At 30.9% G+C, this 23,785-nt stretch overlaps 4 protein-coding genes across 7 annotated transcripts; 2 read left to right on the top strand and 2 right to left on the bottom strand.

Annotated features, from left to right (window-relative positions):
* Positions 1–282: 282 nt before the first annotated feature.
* LOC108776320 (protein nepro homolog) lies at positions 283–3,680 on the top strand. 2 transcript variants are annotated; one of them, XM_018542902.1, is made up of 8 exons: positions 283–397; positions 498–679; positions 865–954; positions 1,163–1,592; positions 1,675–1,848; positions 2,671–2,858; positions 3,043–3,224; positions 3,523–3,680. In XM_018542902.1, the coding sequence occupies exons 3-7, from the start codon at positions 870–872 to the stop codon at positions 3,204–3,206; spliced, it is 1,041 nt and encodes a 346-aa protein (XP_018398404.1). In that variant the 5' UTR covers positions 283–397; positions 498–679; positions 865–869; the 3' UTR covers positions 3,207–3,224; positions 3,523–3,680. The 2 variants fall into 2 exon arrangements, with proteins under 2 accessions (XP_018398404.1, XP_018398403.1); XM_018542901.1 differs by lacking the exon at positions 498–679 and having other exon boundaries at positions 383–397.
* A 3,747-nt stretch (positions 3,681–7,427) lies between these two features.
* Positions 7,428–11,673, bottom strand: LOC108776291 (uncharacterized). Of its 3 annotated transcripts, none has more exons than XR_001940780.1 (6): positions 11,409–11,673; positions 10,682–10,846; positions 9,273–9,458; positions 8,881–9,174; positions 8,006–8,504; positions 7,428–7,506 (listed from the first exon to the last, which is right to left on the bottom strand). XR_001940780.1 is itself a non-coding variant. In XM_018542864.1 (5 exons), exons 1-5 carry the CDS (start codon positions 11,473–11,475, stop codon positions 8,404–8,406), a joined length of 813 nt encoding a protein of 270 aa, XP_018398366.1. In that variant the 5' UTR covers positions 11,476–11,673; the 3' UTR covers positions 8,001–8,403. The 3 variants fall into 3 exon arrangements, 1 of the variants encoding a protein (XP_018398366.1); XR_001940781.1 differs by lacking the exon at positions 11,409–11,673 and adding an exon at positions 10,962–11,015; XM_018542864.1 differs by lacking the exon at positions 7,428–7,506 and having other exon boundaries at positions 8,001–8,504.
* A 2,287-nt stretch (positions 11,674–13,960) lies between these two features.
* On the top strand, positions 13,961–18,510 carry LOC108776286 (probable ATP-dependent RNA helicase DDX43). The gene is made up of 11 exons (XM_018542856.1): positions 13,961–14,190; positions 15,357–15,717; positions 15,819–16,055; positions 16,130–16,348; positions 16,426–16,552; positions 16,620–16,785; positions 16,918–17,160; positions 17,456–17,603; positions 17,696–17,937; positions 18,023–18,185; positions 18,264–18,510. Exons 2-11 carry the CDS (start codon positions 15,397–15,399, stop codon positions 18,393–18,395), a joined length of 1,998 nt encoding a protein of 665 aa, XP_018398358.1. The 5' UTR covers positions 13,961–14,190; positions 15,357–15,396; the 3' UTR covers positions 18,396–18,510.
* A 791-nt stretch (positions 18,511–19,301) lies between these two features.
* Positions 19,302–22,735, bottom strand: eco (Establishment of cohesion). The gene is made up of 6 exons (XM_018542883.1): positions 22,704–22,735; positions 20,708–22,488; positions 20,223–20,448; positions 19,962–20,135; positions 19,601–19,806; positions 19,302–19,520 (listed from the first exon to the last, which is right to left on the bottom strand). Exons 2-6 carry the CDS (start codon positions 22,459–22,461, stop codon positions 19,397–19,399), a joined length of 2,484 nt encoding a protein of 827 aa, XP_018398385.1. The 5' UTR covers positions 22,462–22,488; positions 22,704–22,735; the 3' UTR covers positions 19,302–19,396.
* Positions 22,736–23,785: the final 1,050 nt, after the last annotated feature.

The following is a 23,785-nucleotide window of genomic DNA, read 5'->3' on the forward strand; positions in this document are numbered from 1 at the left end:
CGCAGTCAATAGAAAATAATGTCTTTAACGGTCTAGTTATATCTTAGATAAATAATAAGTAATAATTATAAGTATATTAATTTACTGCAAGTTCTAATAATATATTTCTGTAACAACATTAACAACTAATGCTCTTTGTCACTAAAACAAAATTCCGTTCATTTGACAAGTGCGCGCGCGCGTGCGTGCGTGCGCACGTACGTGCGTGCGTGGTTTCTGTGCGCAAAGGTACATACGGTATTTATACATAAGGAGAGTTTTGTAAAGTTCCTATATCAAGAGTCTAGGCCTAGGCAATGCTATAACAATTGCTGATTAGTTCCGCCGTTAACATCATACTTACATACATCTTGTGTGAATAAACTAGTGTGTGAACATATAATAGAATCGAATAGGAGTAAGTGTGAATGATTATGTATTACTTTTCTTTTATAAATACATTAGTTGCTTTCCGACGTATGACGATACGATATCCAATAAGAGAACTTGTTTTCTAGATACAACAAGCATCATCATACGATAAAACATTGTTTTAGCTATATAACAAAAAAAAAAAACAAACTCTCCTATTGTGTGGAAACTTGGTTTATGAGAATCAAAAGTCGGAAGTAGGAAACTAATTAATCACATCTATGCTCCTATTGTAAACCAACCCTTTTCACACTTTCATAACGTCTGGGTACGTCTGGTGTTTTTCCGTCTACGTAGTCCACGTGATCTTTCTGTTTATCAAGTGATCGGCGTCGTGGAAGGAGTAATATATAAAATTCATTTCATGCAAAAACGCATTGAATAAGCCTTATTTTATTGATTCTTAATGTGATTATTTTAAGTTTATTCTGTATAATTTCTCATTTTATTTAGTGAAAATGATGTCACTTTGGAATCAGGCTATTTTGGAGCGACCGCCGTATACAACATGGCAAATTAAACCACTAGATGCTAAAAAGACTGGTATATATATTTTTATCTCGTTTACATTTTCAAATAAAAATGCGTCGAATACGTGTATATCCTAAATTTTTTTCTGTTTGATGATGCGATGCTCGATAGAGTGTATTTTCTTGCCAAGCATATTCTATTTTCGCATTATAAGTTTGTAACAATAATTTTAAAGTGATTACAAAAATCTCTATCTGTAGATAACTATTTTCATTTTTAGGTGTTGATGTATCTCGATTTGAAAAGACATTGAATGCAGTGATCTATGATTTGGAATCAATGGATGACTTACATAGAAATGTTGCAGTCCTAAGCCGCTTGATTTATCGAATGAAGAACAAATTTCGAAACGATAAAGGCTTCATGTCCATGGCCAAATTGGGTAAAGCGTTGAACAACTGTTACAGAATGTGTCTGAAGAATGATTATGTGACTTTGAAATCTCTTACTCAATTGAAAGACCAAATATACAGTTTACCTAGTAGACAAAATTTGGAGTATGTACTTGTGAGAACGCAAGGCTTTGGGAAGCTCATGACCAGGATAGAAGTTATGTCAAGGATTGCCTCGCATCACTTTATAGCTAGGCTGAGGTTGGGTCATGCATGGAGTGTTGCTTTAGTAGCATTAGCCACTGTATGCAGAATTTGGTAATGTTCTTATAAATGATTTATTAAAATTCATATTATTCTGATTCCCATAAACAAAGACAATGTTATGTTATATTTTTAGGTTCCATGCAAGAGATATAATTTCGAAATGTTGCTTCTGGTACCATGAGCTGTATCAATGTGCATCACAGTTTCAATATGTGGGTGCAAGATCCTGGCTTCCAAATGATCAAAGCTTACCATATGACTTAAAATCGTGGCTATGTATGGACTGGGAAGACAGGGATTTGTTCCAGTAAGTTTGAAATGACTTTACATATTTGAAACTGGTAAACATACTTCTACGTTATTTCAAATTCTTTAGTTGAATGCTGATAATATATAGTTCTATGTCATTTTAAACTTTTTAGCTGAATACCGGTAATCAGAAACTAGATAGAGTGGTAATCTCCAGATGTGAAAAACACATACGTGGGTCAGACCATGGGTGAAATCTTACTTGAATCATCCTAGGCCTGAAGCCACTTATGCCATTGATCCGTTCATGTCCCTAACGATTTATAATGATTAGAATTTATATATTTAGAAGTATCTATTTACTTAGAAGTATTTTATAATGACTAGAACTTTGTTATTTATTGCACGTCTTTTCAAATTACTATCAGCACTACTACCCATAATGCTTATATTATATATTACGAGATGATACTCAACACTCATCACTCATTCTCATTTAATCGACGATAACGACATATAACTGATCTGTAAAAATATTTTAGTTTTATATTAAAGTAAATTCATTATATTCGTTTCCAAAAAATATATTTGATGAATTTTAACAATTTTAATATTGCTAATAATTTTTTATCTATATTTCAATATGCGTTTGTAAAATATTTAATATTTATTTAATTTAAAAGAAATGATTATAAACATCATATATCGAGAAGCAATATTTTTTATATTCACACATTTAAATAATAAACCCTTGTGGTATATTCAGCTTAGATAAACTTTTGGAAATTATATGTGGTGTTCAGCTAAGCTTGTTCAATAACCATCGATTGCGTTATTAATATTGTAGTTAACTTTATAGGACAAATGTTATATTTTACAGCAATTCATCTACTGGGCAACAATTAATTGAAAAAATCATTTCCAAAGAATATAATAACTTAGTACCGGATGAAGAGATTGATGACTCAGAGACAAATGATTCAAGATTAATACAAAATACCAAGGTTACTTTGAACAATAACATGAAAAATAATTCTTTATCAAATAATGACGCGGACGATATTGGAGGTATGTGCCGATTAGAGCGCTATTATTATCTTTTTTCTATTTTATGTGTATACATATGTATGCTTGCACGTGCGTGTGCGTGTGTGTGTGTGTGTGTGTACATTATGTACGTCGTATCTATGTATATACATGATAAACTTTTTCTTTTATGAATTAATACGTACCACTTATTTTTATTGTACAGAAATAGTGAATCGACAGACTTTTGCGAATAGTAGCAGCAGCAATCTTCCACCAAATGATGGACTCACAGCAATAAAACGTAATCGCGGCATGGATGCTCATCAAGGAAAGTGCTTTAAAAAATCAAGAAATCAAAGAAAACAGAAACAATGTTATAGAAAATGATATTAAAAAAAAAATTGTGTATGTATATTATAATAGATTTAATTGTAGAATAATAACTACTCTTTTATTATTTGCATCATGAAAATTGTCAAGCTGTGCATAATTTTAATTGCAATAGAATAGTTTAATTATAATATATGTGTTTCAATATATACTACAAGTGTTGAAAACTTACGTACAGTATTACATATACATCAGATTTTCAATATTGGCATTGTATAATAGAAGATTGATCATACTTGTTTGGTCTTATATGCTTATAATCAAATTATATATTTATAATCAAATAATTGTTTATTGTATGATTCCTTTCCAGATCTTTTGTACACTGGAGTCAACTTGGCAACAATAAAATTTGTGCAAGTTGTCCTGTATGGAAAGTTTTAATTTCCAATTATCTGGAGCTCGTTGTCTCTATGGATTTTCTTCATCCCATCAGAAGTGTATAGAAGTCAAGATAAAGCCTTACTTTGACACGCATTACATTAAATTTAATGCAACGTTCATTACATTTAAGACTACTATAACATAGTTTTCAGTTGAATAATTTATTACTTTTCAGTTACCTGATAAGCTTCCGTTACACATTATTATTATCGATAATTTTTTTAAATTCAAGAAATTTCTATATAATAGTATATAACATAAAGCTGTTAAAGTTGTTATTATGTATATGTATTAATATTGTAATAATATTTGTGATATAAGCACGGCTTGACAAAACAATGTACAAATTCAAAAGAAATTTTATATTTTTTCAAAACAAAGATATTTTTTATTTTATATACGTGCGTATATTATTAATATGCATATTGTCGTTTGATTCCTCTTCTATAGATCCCGTCATTGAAGTTAACTAATCGAGAGAATTGTTCATAAATAAAATCCTATATATAAAATCAGGCGAAAGAGATTTTTGTATTATATACAAAGAATCATATTCAAATATTTTGCTGCTGGATAATATCTTTAATTTTAATTATTTAGCATCAACAAGCGTGTTATCGAAAGGAAGAGAAGGGAGAGAAGTTGTGGGAAAAATAAAAGCTACATTATGCGACTTTAATTAAACAATGTGCGTGGATAACACATAACTTAACATGGCAACTAGCTTTATATCGTGGGATCTTCCATAATTGTATAGGGTGTATATAGCGCGATGATTAAGCGTCGTAGTCAGGGTAAAAGTGAAGCGCATATCTTCGCGGTCTCATCCAAAATTTCAGGCCAAAGAAGTCGGAATGTCTCTTCCGCATATTGTTGAAGCAACAAGCGCGAAACTGCCGCGTGCCGCATATGTCGGCACACTCCCGTCCGCACTGATCACAAGGGACGGTCTCGCCGAAGCTCCACAAAGCACACACTGCAAAAACAGATAAAATTATTGAAGACCTAAAGAGTTATAAAAATTCATATATAAATTGCATCATTAAGTACTTATTTTCATAATTACAATAAATGTTAAAATGTTATGTGACAAAAAAATGAAAAAATAACTTGATGTTACATATAAAAAAAGAATAACGTTAAAAAACAATAAAAAATTACGGATGTTTCCGAATTTTTTCTCAATAAAGTAATTAAAAATAATTTTAAAAAAACGTATAATGTAGATTGTAAATGATCATTAAGTAGAATACAATTTTTATCGCACGTCGAATAGATGAGAGAAATTTATGAAGCTTAGAAAAGAAGTTTATAATAAGTCCAAGTATATATTGCTGCAACGCAATGCATTTATGGATGTGACGGCAAAGCCATCGATGTCCAGTAATGAATGTCAATCAAGTAATTACAACTTACGTCATATTATGCAAACCAATGCATATCTTTACGGAACTTTCTTTAACATTGGAATACTTATTTTGGATCGTTATTATCAGCCTATATTTTAGTAAACCATTTTTTAATTTAGCAAGTCTTTTGTGTTAACTCCATTATAAATAAAAGAAACCAGTAATATATTGATATATGTTGAAAAATGTGATACAAAATTATAATTTAAAAAATCTCATTATTTTTTATTTATTACTACCATTTTTACTTTTCTAAAAAAATGTTAGTATATTTAGAAAAATATGGTATCTATATCTTGCGGGCAGAGTAAAAGCTTAAATACAATTAAATTAAAAAAATACATTTTTTTGGATATCATATTATATATATTACTTTATATATATTTTATTATATTTAACTCCAAAATATCGCATTCCAATTACAAAATATAAACATATTTTACTTTTCGTTGCTTATAGTTGTTAGTTATTTAATAAATCAGTTTTTCTCTCAAAATATGTAATTTGATTTTAATATTACTTTGTATATTTGCAGTATATAACATCTTATTTTAATATCCCAATCAGCACAATATTTTTTAATTTTTTTTAATATTGTGTATTCATTGGTGTTTTCAAGTAATTGATGAGACATAATTCTTGTCGCATTTGTTTGCCATTAAACAAATTAATTTCGAATTATGTTCAAAATATCGTAAATTAAAGGCATACTGAACGATTAAAAAACTATTTTTAGCAAACTGCAAAAGCCTACTGTTCTTGAGAGATCAACGTGAAATCCTGTGATATCACTTTTCGTGTCTTTCTCTCTCTCTCTCTCTCTCTCTCTCTCTCTCTCTGTCTCTCTCATTGCTAGGCCGGTCGATCCGATTATCCCATAAACACAAAAGAAGCTGTAGATACCGTAATTATTAATTCCACTTAGCTTCTTTTTGAAATATCTTTATAATTAACTTTATTGGGAGGAAAAAAGTATACTTATATGTGGTATTATATGATGTTGTATATTAAAAACGGCACACAAGTAGTATATATATATATAATGCAAAAAATTTATAAATTTTCTCTCTCTCCTTTTTTTAAATCTTTTTATATAATTAAATATAAACAAAGTAAAAAAATATGTATTATAAATAAATACAATCTAAATATAATTTATCATGAAAAGGAATTGAATATAATAATGCTAATCGTATCTGAAACTAAAAGTGGAAATATTTGTCTTTTCCTTGTTTTAGAGAGGAAGTAACTTAGATTGTAACTTAGATTTGCGAATTTAATACATCATATTTTAATTGAATATAAAAAATGCGGAACTCTTTTTTTATATTGTAAGAAATTGTAGATCTATGAAAAATGCTACTATAGAATTTTTTTTATATTGATAGAACATCGCGCACTAATATTTTATAGATCTCTTTTTTAGATATTCGTGTAATTAGCACGACATTCTATTAATATGAAAAAAATGACAGTTCCAACAGCATCTTTCATAATTTTACAGTTCTTTATAAATAAAAAAGAACTCCGCATATTATTTTTATACTAAAAAATCAAAATTGAAAAAACTAAGAAATTCTATGAAAGGGGGCGAGTGAGAGTGCCACGTTGTTATTATAGTACGCAATCAATTAAAAATAGATCCCTCGAAATCCTTTATTATATATAATATAAAATTGCAGCTGGAATTCTATTTAAAAATAATTGTGCAGTATAGATTTCTGTTAAGATTAACGAGAAATGTCGCTAGAATTGCGATATATATTATCACACTTTTTCTATATATTATGACACCTTTCTCCAAGTATCGTGCTTTTATATACAAGATATACAAAATAAATCAGCATTTATATAATATTGATAGTACCAGATAATACACATCATATATTGAGTAAAAACCTTAATGAATCTTAATGAAAGAGGTAGAAAGTCCAACTATTTCTGAGATATAAACAATTTTAATTATATATTAGTAGCATAACTGACTTATTCGCTTCTACGTGTCACATGAGACGAAGATTTATCACGATATTTATCAACAGCATCTTAAATCTCATTCAATTTTCATACACAGTTTATAATGAAAAATTTCATCAAGAGTCAGTAAGTTGGTATCAATTAGCTATTATATTGGATGAATATTATGTTAAATTACCTTCTATAAGTCAGTTATTATAACACTAATGTACAAAATTATTTACATATCTCAGAAACGACTCGCGCGGTCTATGTTCACTAATTATTTTTACTCACTAATTTTAATCAGTATGGTGTGCACTATATCTGCCAAATAAATGTTAAATGTCTTTTAAAATTATGTTAAAAAAATATTACATAAAAAATCAAGGGTTAAAACACAAATGTAATAAAAAAAGATTATATTACCTGCGAACAAAAGTAGCATCCAGGGGTAATTCATTTTTTATGAAGTATTGGCGATTAAGAGCGAGATGATAAATTCGACACGATGATAAGTCTGATGACTTCAGTTGCCGATACGAACACTGTATTATAAACAATGAAAATATATTAATTAGTATAACAAATGTAAAAAAATTTTTTAAATAACTATAACTATTAATAAAATCTCACTGAAACGAAAAAAATATCTCACATTAATAATGTTCTAAAATATTCGCGAGTAATCTCTATCAACGCATATTTAATTTTAATTACGCCCTGTTTAATTAAAATATTAGCATGTCTTCAACAAAGTGAATTTGTATCGTGCAAAATATCAGTTACTACACGATTAAAAAAATTTTAACAAATTTTCGTTTTACAATATACAATTAAGACACACCATATCTTTTAATCAAAAATCAGAAATATAATGTTATAAACGTGAAAATAAAAAATAATATTTTAATAATTATAAGATTACATTCGAATTTATAGTGTGTGTGTATGTGTGTGCGTGTGTATGTGTGAACAATTTAAGATACTATTACAAACCGGTACGAATTATTGAAAGACAGATTTACTCTGTGGATGGTTACTTACCCTTTATAGGTGAGTGCCGGAAAGCGAATGATAATCTTAAGGGGTGCCGCTACTTCTAGATATCATCCCCACTATCCAAGATTACCTCTCCCACCCCCAATGCACGCACCCACCTTGTCATTTCGATATAGCTATGACTGCTACACGCAAAAGGTCAAATCACAAATATTAAATCATCGGAAAATCAACGAATTTAAATTCGAGTGACACATATTTATCTGTTTTTGGGAAAATAAAAAAGTAGGTTAAATAGATGATCAATTTAAGATATAAAGTGCTTTTATTTCTTTTTTTTTTCAAAACTATAGTTTATGGCTCGAGGTCCAAAATTAAATTACATTAAATATCTGTTTATTTCCCTGGAGTACAATTTGCGATTAAATCAGTCTATTTTAATCCTACCATATTAATCTAAGAATGGCAATACAAAGGATATCGACAAGCAACATCGCGTAGTGCCTCCCTTGTGAAACATTTGTGCGATAGGGTAGTAATTGCGCTGAAACATACGAAAAGAATATATACATTTAATAAACATCTCATCTACTTGATGACTTAAAAAAAAGGCTTGCTTAAAAGTTCGAGAGTGTTTAGGCATGTTTAAACACTACCTTGTGTGTGTGTCTGATTCTCGGCAAGATTGCCGTAAATTTTGTCAAGTCTATACATTAATTTAATTTAATATTAATGTAGTATATGTATATAATTTACAGTTTATTACGTAAAAAAGTATTCTATCGGTGAGATCTATCAAAACGTAGGTCTCTATATTATTTCGCCTCACTCTTTAGAAAATAATTTGACACAACGAGTTAAATAACGGCAAAAACAATTGTGTTAAGTTGCATTGTCTGTTACATTGGAACGATTCGAACTAGGATAGTAGACGATCCGTTCTCGACGCTTATACTCCGTTTCGGGGATCGACATTTCGCACTCGATGACAGCGGGATCCAACGTATTCTCGATGATGATGTCCAATGATGTTCGAGGATTATCCTTGTACCAGTCCGTTAAGGGTCCCCGATCGCTTTCACAACTGCTGCTTTCGACCCCTTCGACGTAAAGCTTCAGAGACGGTCGTGGTAACGCACCCATCACCACACACGTTAAATTCACGTGAGTCTTATTAAAAGGATAAGTGAGCACCGTCATGTTGCTTTCCGGCACTAAAAAACAAAAAAAGATAATCGGTCAGTTAAACAGTGTGATCAGTCAATTAAAAAGAAACATATATATGCTAAATTTCAAACTCTCGAAAACTTGCCATAAACAATCATCTTCGTCGAATTGCTCGCTTCATCCTGGAATGTACTAATCGTACACGTATATTCTCCTGTCATGTTTATCGTAACGGTCTTCAATCGTATTACCGAACGTGAATATGGATCTTTTAGGTTTTCAGCTGGATACTCCGCGAGTCCTTCGATGATTCCAATATCTTGTGGCGGTACTGATATAAAATACATTAGTTAGGATGATATGTCGAACTTAAATATTGAACAATCGAGAATAATAATATAGTATTAAACAAATCTATCTTTTAATGGGGGATAATACTTTTAAGGAAGAGACCTATACCAAGTCGGATTTATTTATAATCACTATAATTATCTATAGCGAAATTTTGGATAAAATAAATTTACCAATTTCTTTTTTTTTTTTTTCAAAATTTAGAAGATATTAATATAATGATGTAAATATCGATCCTTTCTTCATTATATTGCGTATTTGTAAAAAAAAAAACGTCGAAATTCATTATTTAAATTATTATAAAATTAATTATTTTTAATTATTTTGCAATTTTGCTTCTTTTAATCGTGTTATCAATAAGGTTTTTGTAACAAATTGTCTCAGTACCAATCTTATCGAAATAAAACCTTATAATATTATTATAACTATCATAAATTTGACTATACATTTTTGTGATTCTAGGATTAAATATATAAATATTAAGAAATTTTATTAGATCATTAAATATGAAATGTCCGATTTTCGTATTACTATTAATAGCAGCCGTAACTTCGTTAAAAACAAGCGAAATTTAAATTAAAAAAAAGTATTAAAGCCTAAAATTTATATTTTTAAAAGACCGCTATGACTTTTTTGAATTTCTTTGAATCATGACTATAAATATAATCAAAAAACATTTTTAAAGATGAAAAAAAATTTGCTTTATCAAATAGTATAATTATTTTTAAAAACGTATAAACATTTTGTATTAATAATAATACGAAAAACGGACATTTCATACTTAATGACTTAATAATTAATAACTATAAATTCAGCCACGAGTATATCACACGTAAAGAAATCCCGTCTCAAAAAACACAAAGTTTAATTAGTACAAATAATAACAAATTGCTTAATTAAAAATCAAATATCTTTTACGCCTTCTGACGCAAGCGAACAAAAGTATTACGTGTTTTATTTCGCGGCTATGCATTTTCATTTTCTTTCTCGTTATAAGGTCGCTATACTATAATAACTTCGAGCTACGACATTTCTCTTTTCCACGGGTAATCCGCGCGTTGTTTCAATACGCTTCGCGATGCCTCGCGACAGTTTCTACGTAACGCAGTCGCCGATAGGTAAATTTAATAATAGCGCGCAGATACCGCGGAGCCGACGTGTAAGTTATAACGGGATCGCGTGGGTGGCAAGAGTGTAAATTACTTGGCGGTATCCACTGATAGATTTGATACGCTTCGTGAAACCATTTGATTACAAGTCCGTTTTCGTTTTCGTTGATCTGGTAGGCACAGATCAAATCCACCGGTCCGGTACCATTGCGCACAGCCATCGGCACATCCAAAGACTTTATCGAAGAACCACGAACTCCTGCGAAACATTTTTCGATAATTTAATTATATACGGACATACAATTTCAAGTCGGAATATTTGTTAACAATAAATCCAATAATATATATGTATATCATTGAGGCTTAAAACCAACTAAAAGTCATCACTCAAAATGTCCTTCATACAGAAGCGAGAGATTTCTAAAATAATATTAGCTCGTCGCTCGTACAATTTTACCCGAACTATTCTTAGAATTACAACTTCTCGAACTATATACTGCGATGCAAAATAACATGCGTGTAGAAATGTTTGCCAAAAATCAGAAGAAGTTATAAATAACTTCCGAGATCGAAACCGAGAGAGTGGATATAGATAATATAATGTTAACAGACGTCGGATAAGAATTTAACGAGAATTATTTTAGAGGGATCAAAAAGTCTACATTGCGTCTCCCTGGAGGATATTACTCTGTCGTTATTCAATCTCCTGTCGCAATCTCCACGATCGCAAGTGCTTTCGAATCCAGATACGAGTTTACACAACACAAGCACACGTTCGAACGAGAGCGATTCCCGCGGATCGTCGCGGATCGGTTACTCACCCGAATAACACTGAAATATTAAGAGAACGATTATCGAGGGCGAGACCGTGCGTGATATCGACGGCATTCTTTCCAAGGTCCCTTTTCACACTGGTGCACAATTAAATACGGCTCGTCTAACTCATGTTACACCATAGCCGATACGATTCTGCGCAGCGTTAGGTATCGCCAGCCTCGTGTGTCCTACACACGTTCCGCATACTGGCCAACGCTGGCCAACGCTGGGGTGCGCTCAGGAATTACGCCTAGGTAACTCCGGACTATAGCTTACGTTACGTGTACTGTAGTAAATGTGCACATCGGAGTTATCTAAGCGTAATTCCTGAACCCCTGCGTCTTACAGTCCCGCGGAAATGAACGAAGAACCCGGAACGGAAGGAACTGATCCTTGAATCAGGAAAAGATTCTTCATAAGATTTCTTTTGAAAGAGAGTGTACAGAGAAGGCGCTCAGCTGTATAGATACCGATCGAATCTGAAATAAAAAGCAGAGAAAGTTAATGAAATTACAAAGTAGTCGTAATTACTGTATATTTGCAATCATGCGATATTACAATAAGTAGTCGGTCTGGCTTCTGGTCAACCGATCCTTGAATCGGAGGGGGGGGGGGGAAAAATGAGTATACAGAAGACTTTCAGGAGTTGTAAATACTGATCGAGAGACTCTGAAATAAAAAGCAGAAAGAATTAAAAAATTACAAAATAATCATAATTGCTGTAATATTTTACAATCAAGATGTTACATCAGTCTGACTTTAGGATGATTTATTACGTAATCGATGAGTACAGCAGCTTCGTCTTTTTAATTATATTTGAAGAAATTCAAAAATTTCTATTTAATAACTGTATAATTTTTGTACATAAAACAAAATTAAAACATTTACTATAAAATATATACCTATTAAAATATCCAAATACATCAAAAAGTATGTATATTTAAAATACGAACAAAATTTTATTATAAAATTTGACACGGAATAGATTAAAAATAAAGTATAACGGAAAGTGATAATACTTTTTATTAATGCAAAAACAAAAAACTTAATTGTGATAATAATAAATAAATTTTATAAAAATAAGATAAAGCTGAGTGTATAAAAGTTCTCGATGTTACAATTTTATATATTTTGTAATTATAATTAACGATTTAGTTTTCGGTTGTAACAATGAAACAATCGCAAATTATTGTGTATTTATACAAAAAATCCAAAACTATAAATTTAACAGAGATAAATACAGTTAATCAGAAAAATCAAGAGTAAGTTTTTAAACAATCTGAGGCAGCGAAAGGAAATGTCACATTATATTATATCATCTGAGTTACTTATCTGAGAATTAACATAAATGAGATGTATACAAAAAAATTAATTACTATTTAGATTTAGAACAAAAGAGGCATATTCGAGGCAGAATTAAAACGCGCCTAACTTCAAGCCACAACGTGTGCATCAAAACGGGAATATATACTAACGAATGTGTTTTACCGCGAAACTTTGCTGAGCGCGGCGAAACAGTTAATCGAATGAAAAGTATCTTCCTACAACCAGCGAAAGGATTGAGCGAGTAAACCGCGATGAACAGAAACAGCATTAATATTGATCGTCGGTTCATTACAAAAACCTAGCTGTCTTTGATCGATTGAAGGAAAAGGTGTCATTTTTTTGCGAAATCATATAGATCAGAAGTTGATTGTGTATCTCGATTTTTGGAAATTGCAAACATGAGCAAATTTACTATAAGTGTTAAACAATATTGAATTATAAATAAATATTCTAATAAATCTGCTCACTTTTGTAATTTTCATCTCATTTCAAAGCAATCCTCTGCTATTATTAGAGATAGATCGCAATGTGATAATAAAACGTTTCTTCTCTATTTAAAAGCGGCATCTATTATAATAATAAGATTTAGTTGTAAGAAATTGACCAATCCTAGTCGAATGTGTGGAAAACAATCGACTATGATTAGTCAATTTTTTACGGTTTAAAAAAGCTTAAAATTTAAATTTTACGTCTTTAAAATCTCATAAACATCGCTTTATGTATATTGTTTAAGGAAGTGTATATTATCACGCGCATGAGCTATTGGCGTTAAAGCGAGGGAGTATAGGGAAATCTCCATGAATATGGAAAGGCTAAAAATTAAAAAATTCTGAAATCGGAGAAAATCGACCGTATATATAGTTAATCGTGAATGAAATGTTCAAATCAATACTATAGTTGGACAATTAATCAGCAGTATATTACCTTTAAAGATTAAATTTCATATTCTGGGTGTATATACTTTGGCATTTATTTATCAAAACATTGCACGCTACGCGCGCACACGCACACACATACTTGTAAAGAAAATATGGAAAAAATTTTTGAAAACAATACGTTGAAACAACTAAAAGCACCAACTATGAATGTCACTCGTTTTTCTCTTCTGTCTATTTATAATTATATAACTATAATTTTTTTCATACAAGTTCTATTTTCGGAAGCTAATTGGCCGTGTGGGCCATTCCTGGCGTTACCGGGAAAATCATAGCCATACAGCGCCGGTCACGTGGGTTTGTTGTGGTTTGTTCGATGTGGCCACAGTATCGGTACAGGATAGGTAATGGTGTACCTACAGTGGTTATGACACTATAACTTTTGTGTGTACTGATTTAGCGAGTCGAGTCGTTTGGGATCGTAGATGAACAAAGAGCAGTGCGGTTGTGTTGAAACAGATATCGGCAACACCAAGAGACGTTGATTCTTCTTGCATATTTTTAGCGTCAATTGAATCAGACAAGTGTAAGTGAAAGACGCGTAAATCAAACATCATACACGGAGAACGTGTCTCATTGTCCGCCGTTGTTTGTTTATTCTCTCCTTTATAGGTTTTTTTACGTTTATTCTTGTCGCAAAATTTGTCGCGAGATTAGTATAGTATAATTAGTATAGTATAATGCTGTCTCAGCGAATGCTGTAACACGATATTCACATATCAGGAATCTAACCACAAAATACATTTGAGTTACATGGAACGTTGGTGATAGACAATTTAAGGCGATTTACAAAGCTACCGATGCTCATCAAACTTATCAAGACATCTATTTCCTCACCACAACAATATTGAATTGCAAAACACTTTTTTCTGGTAGTGTTTATTGAAATAAACCAATTTTTATATCGTCATGCATTTGGTAATATGAGATATTTCATTTCTGCATTCTCTGCAGTGGTATACACGATGCAGTAAGTTGAAGTGAAACAAATGTACGTTTCATTCAATTTATTGTACCCTGTGCATTATAGTTCACATAGAATGCAAGAATCAAAATCAGACTTATGAATTCAATTGAATTGAGTGAATATATAGAGACAAATTCACTTTAATTTGTGAATTAATGAATATCTGTAGATCTGGAGCAATTATAAATGTATATGGAGCAATTATTATAAATGTATATGGAGCAATTATTATAAATGTATATGGAGTAATTATTATAAATGTTTAATTATTTCTTATCTTTACTATCTAATAGGAATGGTAGAATATGAGAAAATTAATTTATGTATATACTGCATTAAGCATAATATTGCATTTAGTATGATTGTAATAAGAAAATTTTAATATAGGAACAATTTATCTATAGTTTATCAATACAATACAACGTATCATTTATGCTCCTCCTTTTCGAATACTTATGTGAGAAAGAAAAGCTTTATTTCATAAGTTATGTGGTAACTATATAAAATTTGATTTATTTCAACGGCAATTGAAAACTTTAACCTTTGCTTCATTCCATTTACTCCTTCAAATTCATGTCAATTTTATTTTTCTAAACACATGTGTCAATTACAGAATAAAAATAATAAATAGAAATAACATATTAATAACATTTTTTAATTTTAGCAAATATTTTTTGCCATTTTTGTTATATTATATATGCTATATGATTGTTTGTATATTTCAGGTATTAATTTTGAATACAAAAACTTCTATTATTTTTGATAATGAGTGACAGTTGGGACAATTGGGATAGTAGATCATCGTCGAGGAAATATGATCGAAGTTATGATCATAAAAGAGAAAATAGAAGGGAAAGAGGCAGTCAATTTTATAGACGCTCTAATAGATCATTTGGAGATAATAATGAGTATACAGGATCAGGTACACAGAATTATAATAATGTTCCATATAGGAAGAATAATGAAATGTCAGACAGTACAAATGGACTTGTTATGTACATTGATTCCAATAATGTTGGAAGACTTATCGGGAGGGGTGGTAGCAAGATTAAAGCTCTACAGGAAGAAAGTGGTGCTATGATTAAAGTAAATAAAATATCTTAAACAATGTAATAAAATATGCATTGTAAATGTAATCTATTATATCCCTATATTTAATAATATAACTGATATTTATCTTTATCTAGATCGACAAACAATATAATGAAAATGGACAGACTGCTGTGACACTAACCGGTACAGATGATACGCAACAACGAGCTAAGAGTTTAATAGAGGAGTTATTTACTGAAAGGGGTAATACACATTTAAATGAAAGAAGTAATAAATATGAAAATGAATCTGCACAACAAACAACATCTCAGCCTGAAAAACAAGAAATTGATTGGACTACTTTTGATTGGGGCAAGGCTAATGAAGAATATGTATGTTTGGCGTGATAATAAAAGATAAATTATAGTATAAGTAAGTACACAAGTATAACAATTTTTTTTTACAGGAGGAGCGTCAAAAACAGAGATGGGCGGCTTTGCCTCCTATTATAAAAGATTTTTACAAAGAAGATCCAACCATTGCTAATATGTCGAAGTCAGTGGTAGCTAATTTCAGGAAGACTAACAATAACATAGAAGTCAGACATGTTTTTGAGAATGAAGGAGGTTCCAATGAAAATATGAAAATACCAAATCCTGTTCAAACTTTTGAACAAGCTTTCCATGTAATAAAGCAGTTGAATTTACAAATTTATTTATTATTTTAATACAATTACTGACATGTTATTTTATTTATTTGCAGGCGTTTCCAGATATCCTTAGGGAAATACGAAAGCAAAACTTTGAGAAACCAAGTCCTATACAATGTCAGGCATGGCCTATTCTATTAAGTGGTCAGGATCTCATTGGGATAGCGCAAACTGGAACAGGTTTGATTGTTTTTATCTATTACATACACTTGTGTGAGTGTGTGTAAAAGAATAATTATGATTTCAGGAAAAACTCTTGCTTTTTTATTGCCTGCCTTGATTCACATTGATGGGCAAATAACTCCACGTGAAGAGCGTTCTGGGCCAAATGTTCTTGTTATGGCTCCGACGAGAGAATTGGCATTGCAGATTGAAAAGGAAGTAGGAAAATACTCTTACCATGGCATTAAAGCGTAAGTTTATTCCAAATAATGTGTACTTATATCTCTTGTACTCATAATTTTTACGTTACTTAAAATATAATAATTTTAATTGTATATATTTTAAGTAATTTTTATTATAATATATTTTTGTAAATTATTTAGGGTATGCGTATACGGTGGCGGAAATCGTAAAGCACAAATAGACACTGTGACAAAAGGTGTGCAAATTGTAATTGCAACCCCTGGAAGATTAAACGATTTGGTTCAAGCAAATGTATTAGATGTGTCGGCTGTGACGTATCTTATACTCGATGAAGCAGATCGTATGCTGGACATGGGTTTCGAACCTCAAATTCGTAAGACTCTTCTAGGTGTACGACCGGACAGACAAACTGTCATGACAAGGTATAGATTACATTTTTTTAATTTTTATTATTTTTTAAAATGAGATTCTTTTAAAGAAAAGATAAAACTATTAATCATAATAATTTTATCTCTTTTAGAATTTATATTTTCTTTATTTCTATTTGTAAAGTTTATTAAATATGTTACTTCTTTAAATAAGTAATTTATGTTAATTTATATATTACCTCTCTATAGAGTAATTTAAAATGTAGTTCATCTAAAAAAATGTTCATATATAATATCAGTATTATAATTAATTTAATAGATATATTAATACAATACTTATTCTTTTCAGCGCTACATGGCCTCAGGGTGTAAGACGTTTAGCCCAGTCATACATGAAAAATCCAATTCAAGTGTTTGTTGGATCACTTGACTTAGCAGCTGTTCACTCTGTAACACAAAGAATTTACATGATTAATGAAGATGAAAAAACAGATATGGTTAGTAATATCACATATGTATTATACAAAATTAACTACAAATTATCTTGAAGATGTCATATTAATTTATTATTATCATTAATGTATTGTAGATGCATCAGTTCTTCCAAGAAATGGGACCTCACGACAAGGTCATAATATTTTTCGGTAAGAAATCAAAGGTGGATGATATTTCTAGTGATCTGGCATTAATGAATGTCGATTGTCAGAGTATTCACGGCGATAGAGATCAAGTAGATAGAGAACAAGCGTTAGAAGATTTGAAGACTGGAGCTGTTCAGATCCTTCTCGCGACTGACGTGGCTAGTCGAGGAATCGATATTGAAGACATTACGTAAGTTTTACACACTAATTAACTAATACATACGTTATATTATTCAAGATATGATATACATATAATATTTGTGTCCTTATTTTAGACATGTACTGAATTATGACTTCCCACGGGATATAGAGGAATACGTTCACCGAGTCGGTCGTACTGGACGCGCAGGCCGAACAGGTGAAAGTATCACTTTTATGACAAGACATGACTGGCACCATGCAAAAGCACTCATTGATATCCTCGAAGAGGCTAACCAGGTTAATAGATATATAAGGAATATTTTAATTCTTATCAATTTTCTTTAAATGGAGTCTAATTTATGATTTTTATTTCAGGAAGTACCTGAGGAAGTATACAAAATGGCTGAAAGATATGATGCATGGAAAAAGAAAAAGGAACAAGAAGATTCATACGCAAGAGGCAACAGAAATAGTGGAGGCGGTAGACGCGGCTTTCGTAGGATGTAAAATGATTAATTAATCATGCGCTAGGACTTAGATTACATGTGTTTAAGATAATCAGTACCAGATTTTACACACATTGTGATATTATTTTTAGTCCATAAAGATTAATTTCATAAAACAAAACAGTATTTCTTTTTATTTTTTTTGTTAATTGTCAAAATTAATATGTAATTATAATCTATTATAGTTATTAAAATATATTAATATTAAAAATATGCTTGCAACAATTAGAATAATAAAATACACTGTAATTAGTGACATTTAACTCTACATTTTTTTAGTTATATTATATATATATATATATAATGGCGAAATATAATTTTGTACTACAAAGTATTATTATTAAATGTGCTAGTAATTAGCATATTTCTTGTTTTTTATTTAAGTTCTCTTTCTAAACATCATATATTTTATATTTATTCAAAAGATTGTTTATAATTACAATACTCGAGTTTGGTTAATGAACATACTTTTTATTTAATCCAAATTTTTTAATCCACAACACAAATTATTTTTAATATATAACAAATATCTTATTCACTTACTACATAAGAAATACGAAAATGAGCGTAATGTATATTCCATCAATTAGAAATGGCATCACTAAAAATATATTCACATTCCGAGAACAGTATTAATAATTTTATTATAACTGAATATTTTCAAAAAATAATTTATATAATATCCAATCTATTCTATAATTTAAGATTTATATCTTATGATATATCAAATTTATTATAAAAATAAGTATTGCGTTAGGTTTGAAACTATAATAAAATGCAGCAACACTTTAAATAAAAAAAAAAACAAGTTCATTAAAATCGATTCATAAACTTAAAGAAACTCTGTTTCAGTCATATCCTCATCTAAATAAAAGTTTCATAAAAATACATAACTATCAAGATAAAATCGATAAAATAAGATGTATAATATATTAAGTATGGCTGTTTCACAATAAAAGACGCAACCATTTAGAAAGAACGAATGTTTGAGCTTAAGTAGATTCAGTTGTAAACTTTGAAGTTTTTCGTTCTGGTGTACTTCTCGGCGAAGATTTTACCACTTGGAGTCGGTATTGAAAACGCTATATCGTCCAACGACATCACGTAACCATAGAAAAATTTAGCTCTGAAACAAAAAAAGATATTTCGAACAATGTACGATTTTTTTGGAAGTAAGTCGGCATGTACATGTAACATGCAATTTACCTCAAAGTATCGACGAGTTTAGTGGCTATACCCTGTTTGCGATGACTCATCGTGGTCCAGACAACGTTTATGCCACATTTCGTAGGTGTACTCTCTGCGGTACAACAATTAAGTTCGATTAGCTCAGGAATCATGCGAAAAGCCGTTTCAATATGTTCTGCCACCAATACTCCGAGAACGTTTTTCTCGCGTATATACAAAAAAATCTGCAAGAAATACATTTTTGTAAAATTGTTTTTACAATAAATTCGATAATGTGCGTCTGTGCGATAAAAATAATGTATCCGTAAAACAGAAATATGTGTAATAAAAACGACGTTTGTGCGTTATTAAAAATGAGTATAAGATAGCATATATTTGCCTTCTTGTTTTGATAATCCGAAATGTTCATATCTGCCAGTCCCAAATCCCTATCTACAACAACCAAAATCTCCAACACTTTCTTCCAATGTTGCTTGGAGTCATGTGGCTCGATCAAGATTATTCTGCTGGAGGTAAAAGGATCCTCCAATATAATACGCTCATTCTTCCAACCCTGAAATATCATGTGCAACAAAAATATTTAAATATGATATCTATAAGGAAATGTAGTTTTCATTTTGCAAGCACAAATGTAACGTACTTGGAATTTTAAAATTCGTATGCTATTGTGATAATTCAAGTGAGCGTTTTCATCCTCAGGATCACCCACTTGATACACAATGCCGCATTCTAGACATTGAATGGCGCCGAAACGTTTCTGACCAGCATCTAGCTGATACTGATTTTTTGCACCACCACCTTTCGCGGATAGCTGCCATTGCATATTTTTTTTTGTTGCTTTTGTGGTATCGACATTCTTTGTCTCTCTAAAGTAGAAGTTAAAACATGTATTTCATTAAAACAAATTTAAAGAATTTTCGAAAGTATCTTTGCATAACTTAAAATATTTTTTTAAAAAGACAGTCGTGTACTGAAAAATATAAATTACATAAACGAGATTAAAATATTAAGAAATTAATACATGATAATAGTATAAGAGTAATACAATAAAAGAGCAAAAAAGTTCTGTGCAAGTCAAAATTTTATGGGGATAAAAAATTCAAGATTTATAACTCACGAACATACTCAAAAATATTATCAGGTACAGAATATCCTTTGGTAAATAATGGAAAATATCTTTTTTCGGTATCCTCTTCAGTTTCTTTTTCGGTATGTTTTTCATTTTCATTATTATTAATATTACTGTTATTAGCGTTCTCAAGTGAAAGATTTCCAAAGTTATTCAAAGGAGCAGCGTCCGTAATGTTCATCGTCGAAGTCATGTTACTAAGCTCGGTAGCTGGAGACATAATAGTATCTTTTGATGTCATGGTTTTCGGAGAAAACGCATTCGCTATATAGGTCAATGATGCCATCGTATCGTACTCGTCGTTCGCCCAGTCATCCTCCAAAATTTTCAAGAGATCATTAACTTTGTCCTGTTGTAATGTAGCTTCAACTTCAGGTTCGTCGACTGTGAGATCAGTGGTATCCAGAGAGACGTTTACAGTTTTCAGATTTTGTTTATGTACATTCGTGGATGAACGATTTTGATTCTCTCTCAATTCAATTTTACCATCCTCAACCTTCAACTTAATTTTATCATTCACTGTTACCGTAGCTGCCTGATTTAATCTGATCGTCCTATTAGTTTTAAAAAATCGCTTATTCTCGTCGATTGTTGGCGACGGAGCCCTTTCGGCAATTGTGTTCGCCTCCATCGATTGAGCTTCTTCCACAGGTGGACTCTTACTTGAAGCTGTGAGACTCTGTGTAACATCCTGTTCCCAGTTCTTTAATGTCTCTGTATTTACCTTAGACTTCGGCTTCTTAATCCCGTGGCCCACGCCAGCATTTATCTTACCAAATCTTCGCTTCTTTACCAACGAACGTCTACTGCTGCTTTGTGACAGTGAACTTCGTCTCCTTTTAATGTCGCTACTCTTGTAGTCGCTGAAAGGCCGCTCGGACTTCACATTGCCGCTGTAAAACGATTTCGTATTTAATGAGAAATCCTTTAGGCTGCTATATTCATGTTTTCTCTCTTGAAACAATGATGCTCTCGCTCTAGGCACGAAACCATCGTCTCCCTTAAAAAGTTTTGTTGGTTTTGATCCCGACTGATCGCGTGCATGTCTCTTCAATGTGTTCTCCTTTTGCTCAGGCGAGAAACCCACGCTTGTTTCAATGGTACTGCAAGACTTTCGTCTGTGTAGCTTTGGCAATGGGACTGTCTTGCTTACAGAACTCAAAGGTGTTGTTTGCTTGCTCTTGGGGGTTCTGCCTTTTCGAGGAGTTTCCGTGATACTTTGATTTTGTATCTCCGTGGCAAAGCTTCGCTGGGGTGTCTCTGGTACTATTTCGTTCATCTGTTCCATATTTGTCTTTGAGCGTTGCGGTGTTAACTGACCCAACAATTCCTTCGGACTAGATGGCAATGATTTCGGGCAGCGATTAGTAGAGAATGTTTTACATCTTGGTGAGTATCTAGCCTCTCTAGTGACCTTTCTAAGTGACCTAAAGGGTGACATGCGTTCCTCCGTGTTCAGTCTTAAACGATCCCAAGACACAGACGTATTGAGAACGTTCGACTTTTCAGATGTCGCAAGTGGAAATTCTTTGTCTGAAGAACTCTGATCACTGATACTTGGACTTCGATCAGTGAGAGCTAAAGGTGACATAGGTCCCAAGTCTGATTCATCTCCCAAGGATTTGTCATCTTCAATATGCACTAGATTTTGAGAAACGCTCTTCTTGGCAGAATTATCACTAGATTGTGCAAAAAGACATTTCTGCGCTCGTCGTGGAGTGTAAAGTAACTTTCCTGGATTGCTATCCATTGTCTAATAATTTTCTGAAGTTGTAATCTGAAATAAATATCTTAAGGTCAGCATAACTTCAAGATTTCAAAAGTAAATCTAAATTAAATTGATTCTGACAGCAGAAGATTAAAATTATATTTATTGATAAGCTGGAAATATACAGATGATAGAATTAAAAAAATTCACATTAAAATTTTATGATGTATTTCTCAATTTTCAGTTAATTAAATTAACAAACATTAGTAAATTTGATAACTTACATTACATTAGATTAGCGTATACTTGGTCCACACAATGGTTTTCCAGGTCTTTTTTGCATATGATGGCTCATTAATTTTTATCACCTTTATAAAAATATAAAAATTAAATTTTTACATTTGTTTTAATATGTTCAGAAAATATTTTTAGAATTATGTATTTTAAAAATTGTACATTATGTAAATGTTATAATTAATTACTTAGGTTTGGTTGTGTACACCAATGTTACTTTAACTTTAAAAAAGCTTAAAACCAGAATTGCTAATGGTAATTCTACGATGTGCTCTTTATTTCTTGTTTCTTACTGTTTGTCTCTTGCCTTTTGGTCAAAAAAGGCAAGATTGGGCAAGAGGTAAACAGTAAGAAACAGGAAATAAAGAGCATTGTAGAATTACCATACAAAAACATGTTTTAAACAGTTTAAAACATGCTTAATCAATGTTTTTAATGTTTCTTTTATAATATAATTTATAGCATATTTGAAGCATTAAATACAAGTTTAAAACGAAACATGTTTCATTCTTAAAAAAAAAAAAAAAAAAGATTTTGTCAATCCTGCTTAAAACTCTTCCTATCTCTCTTTCTCTTTTGGCTTCAAAGAAAAAAAATAATAGTTTTAAACTTTATTTAAAGAATGAGTAACATTTTTACAATCAGACCTTAGTCCTTCCAGTATTTCAAAGACATGAAATACACAGAATACAAATAATTTTATACTGGAAGATATAATTAATATTAATGCTAATGCTTGTAAAAGATGCTATAATTTAAACAAGACATGTTTCCCAATAGACTAGCAAGACAGTGCACCTGATGGGACACAACATTAAAATATACAAAAATATCACCTTTTATAAACATATAAAAATAATGTCAAGCAATTTTTTATGTATTTTAACAAATCCAGAAAATAATGTTAAGATTATGTATTTAAAAAATTTTGTATATATATATTATAACTAATTACTTGTTCTTTTTAATATTTAAAAAAAGGAAATACATTGCAACACAAATAATGTAATTACATGTACTAAGGCTTAAAAAGTCACCTTAATTAACTTTTTGACAATGAAATAATATATAT

Source organism: Cyphomyrmex costatus, unplaced genomic scaffold (assembly GCF_001594065.2).
Source record: "Cyphomyrmex costatus isolate MS0001 unplaced genomic scaffold, Ccosl1.0 scaffold35, whole genome shotgun sequence".
Lineage (NCBI taxonomy): Eukaryota > Metazoa > Arthropoda > Insecta > Hymenoptera > Formicidae > Cyphomyrmex > Cyphomyrmex costatus.

What these genes read in the sequence shown, in the direction of transcription:
- LOC108776291 (XM_018542864.1), bottom strand. Translation starts at nt 11,475, where the DNA reads ATGCCGTCGATATCACGCACGGTCTCGCCCTCGATAATCGTTCTCTTA. An exon ending in AATATTTCAGTGTTATTCGG is followed by an intron (nt 10,847 to 11,408) that starts GTGAGTAACCGA and finishes AATGTTTCGCAG; the next exon opens with GAGTTCGTGGTTCTTCGATA. An exon ending in CTATCAGTGGATACCGCCAA is followed by an intron (nt 9,459 to 10,681) that starts GTAATTTACACT and finishes ATTTTATATCAG; the next exon opens with TACCGCCACAAGATATTGGA.
- LOC108776286 (XM_018542856.1), top strand. Translation starts at nt 15,397, where the DNA reads ATGAGTGACAGTTGGGACAATTGGGATAGTAGATCATCGTCGAGGAAA. An exon ending in GATAGCGCAAACTGGAACAG is followed by an intron (nt 16,553 to 16,619) that starts GTTTGATTGTTT and finishes TTATGATTTCAG; the next exon opens with GAAAAACTCTTGCTTTTTTA. An exon ending in AGACAAACTGTCATGACAAG is followed by an intron (nt 17,161 to 17,455) that starts GTATAGATTACA and finishes TATTCTTTTCAG; the next exon opens with CGCTACATGGCCTCAGGGTG.
- eco (XM_018542883.1), bottom strand. Translation starts at nt 22,461, where the DNA reads ATGGATAGCAATCCAGGAAAGTTACTTTACACTCCACGACGAGCGCAG. An exon ending in TACGAATTTTAAAATTCCAA is followed by an intron (nt 20,136 to 20,222) that starts GTACGTTACATT and finishes ATGATATTTCAG; the next exon opens with GGTTGGAAGAATGAGCGTAT. An exon ending in CGGATTATCAAAACAAGAAG is followed by an intron (nt 19,807 to 19,961) that starts GCAAATATATGC and finishes TATTTCTTGCAG; the next exon opens with ATTTTTTTGTATATACGCGA.
- LOC108776320 (XM_018542901.1), top strand. An exon ending in ACTAGATGCTAAAAAGACTG is followed by an intron (nt 955 to 1,162) that starts GTATATATATTT and finishes TTTCATTTTTAG; the next exon opens with GTGTTGATGTATCTCGATTT. An exon ending in TGACGCGGACGATATTGGAG is followed by an intron (nt 2,859 to 3,042) that starts GTATGTGCCGAT and finishes TTTATTGTACAG; the next exon opens with AAATAGTGAATCGACAGACT.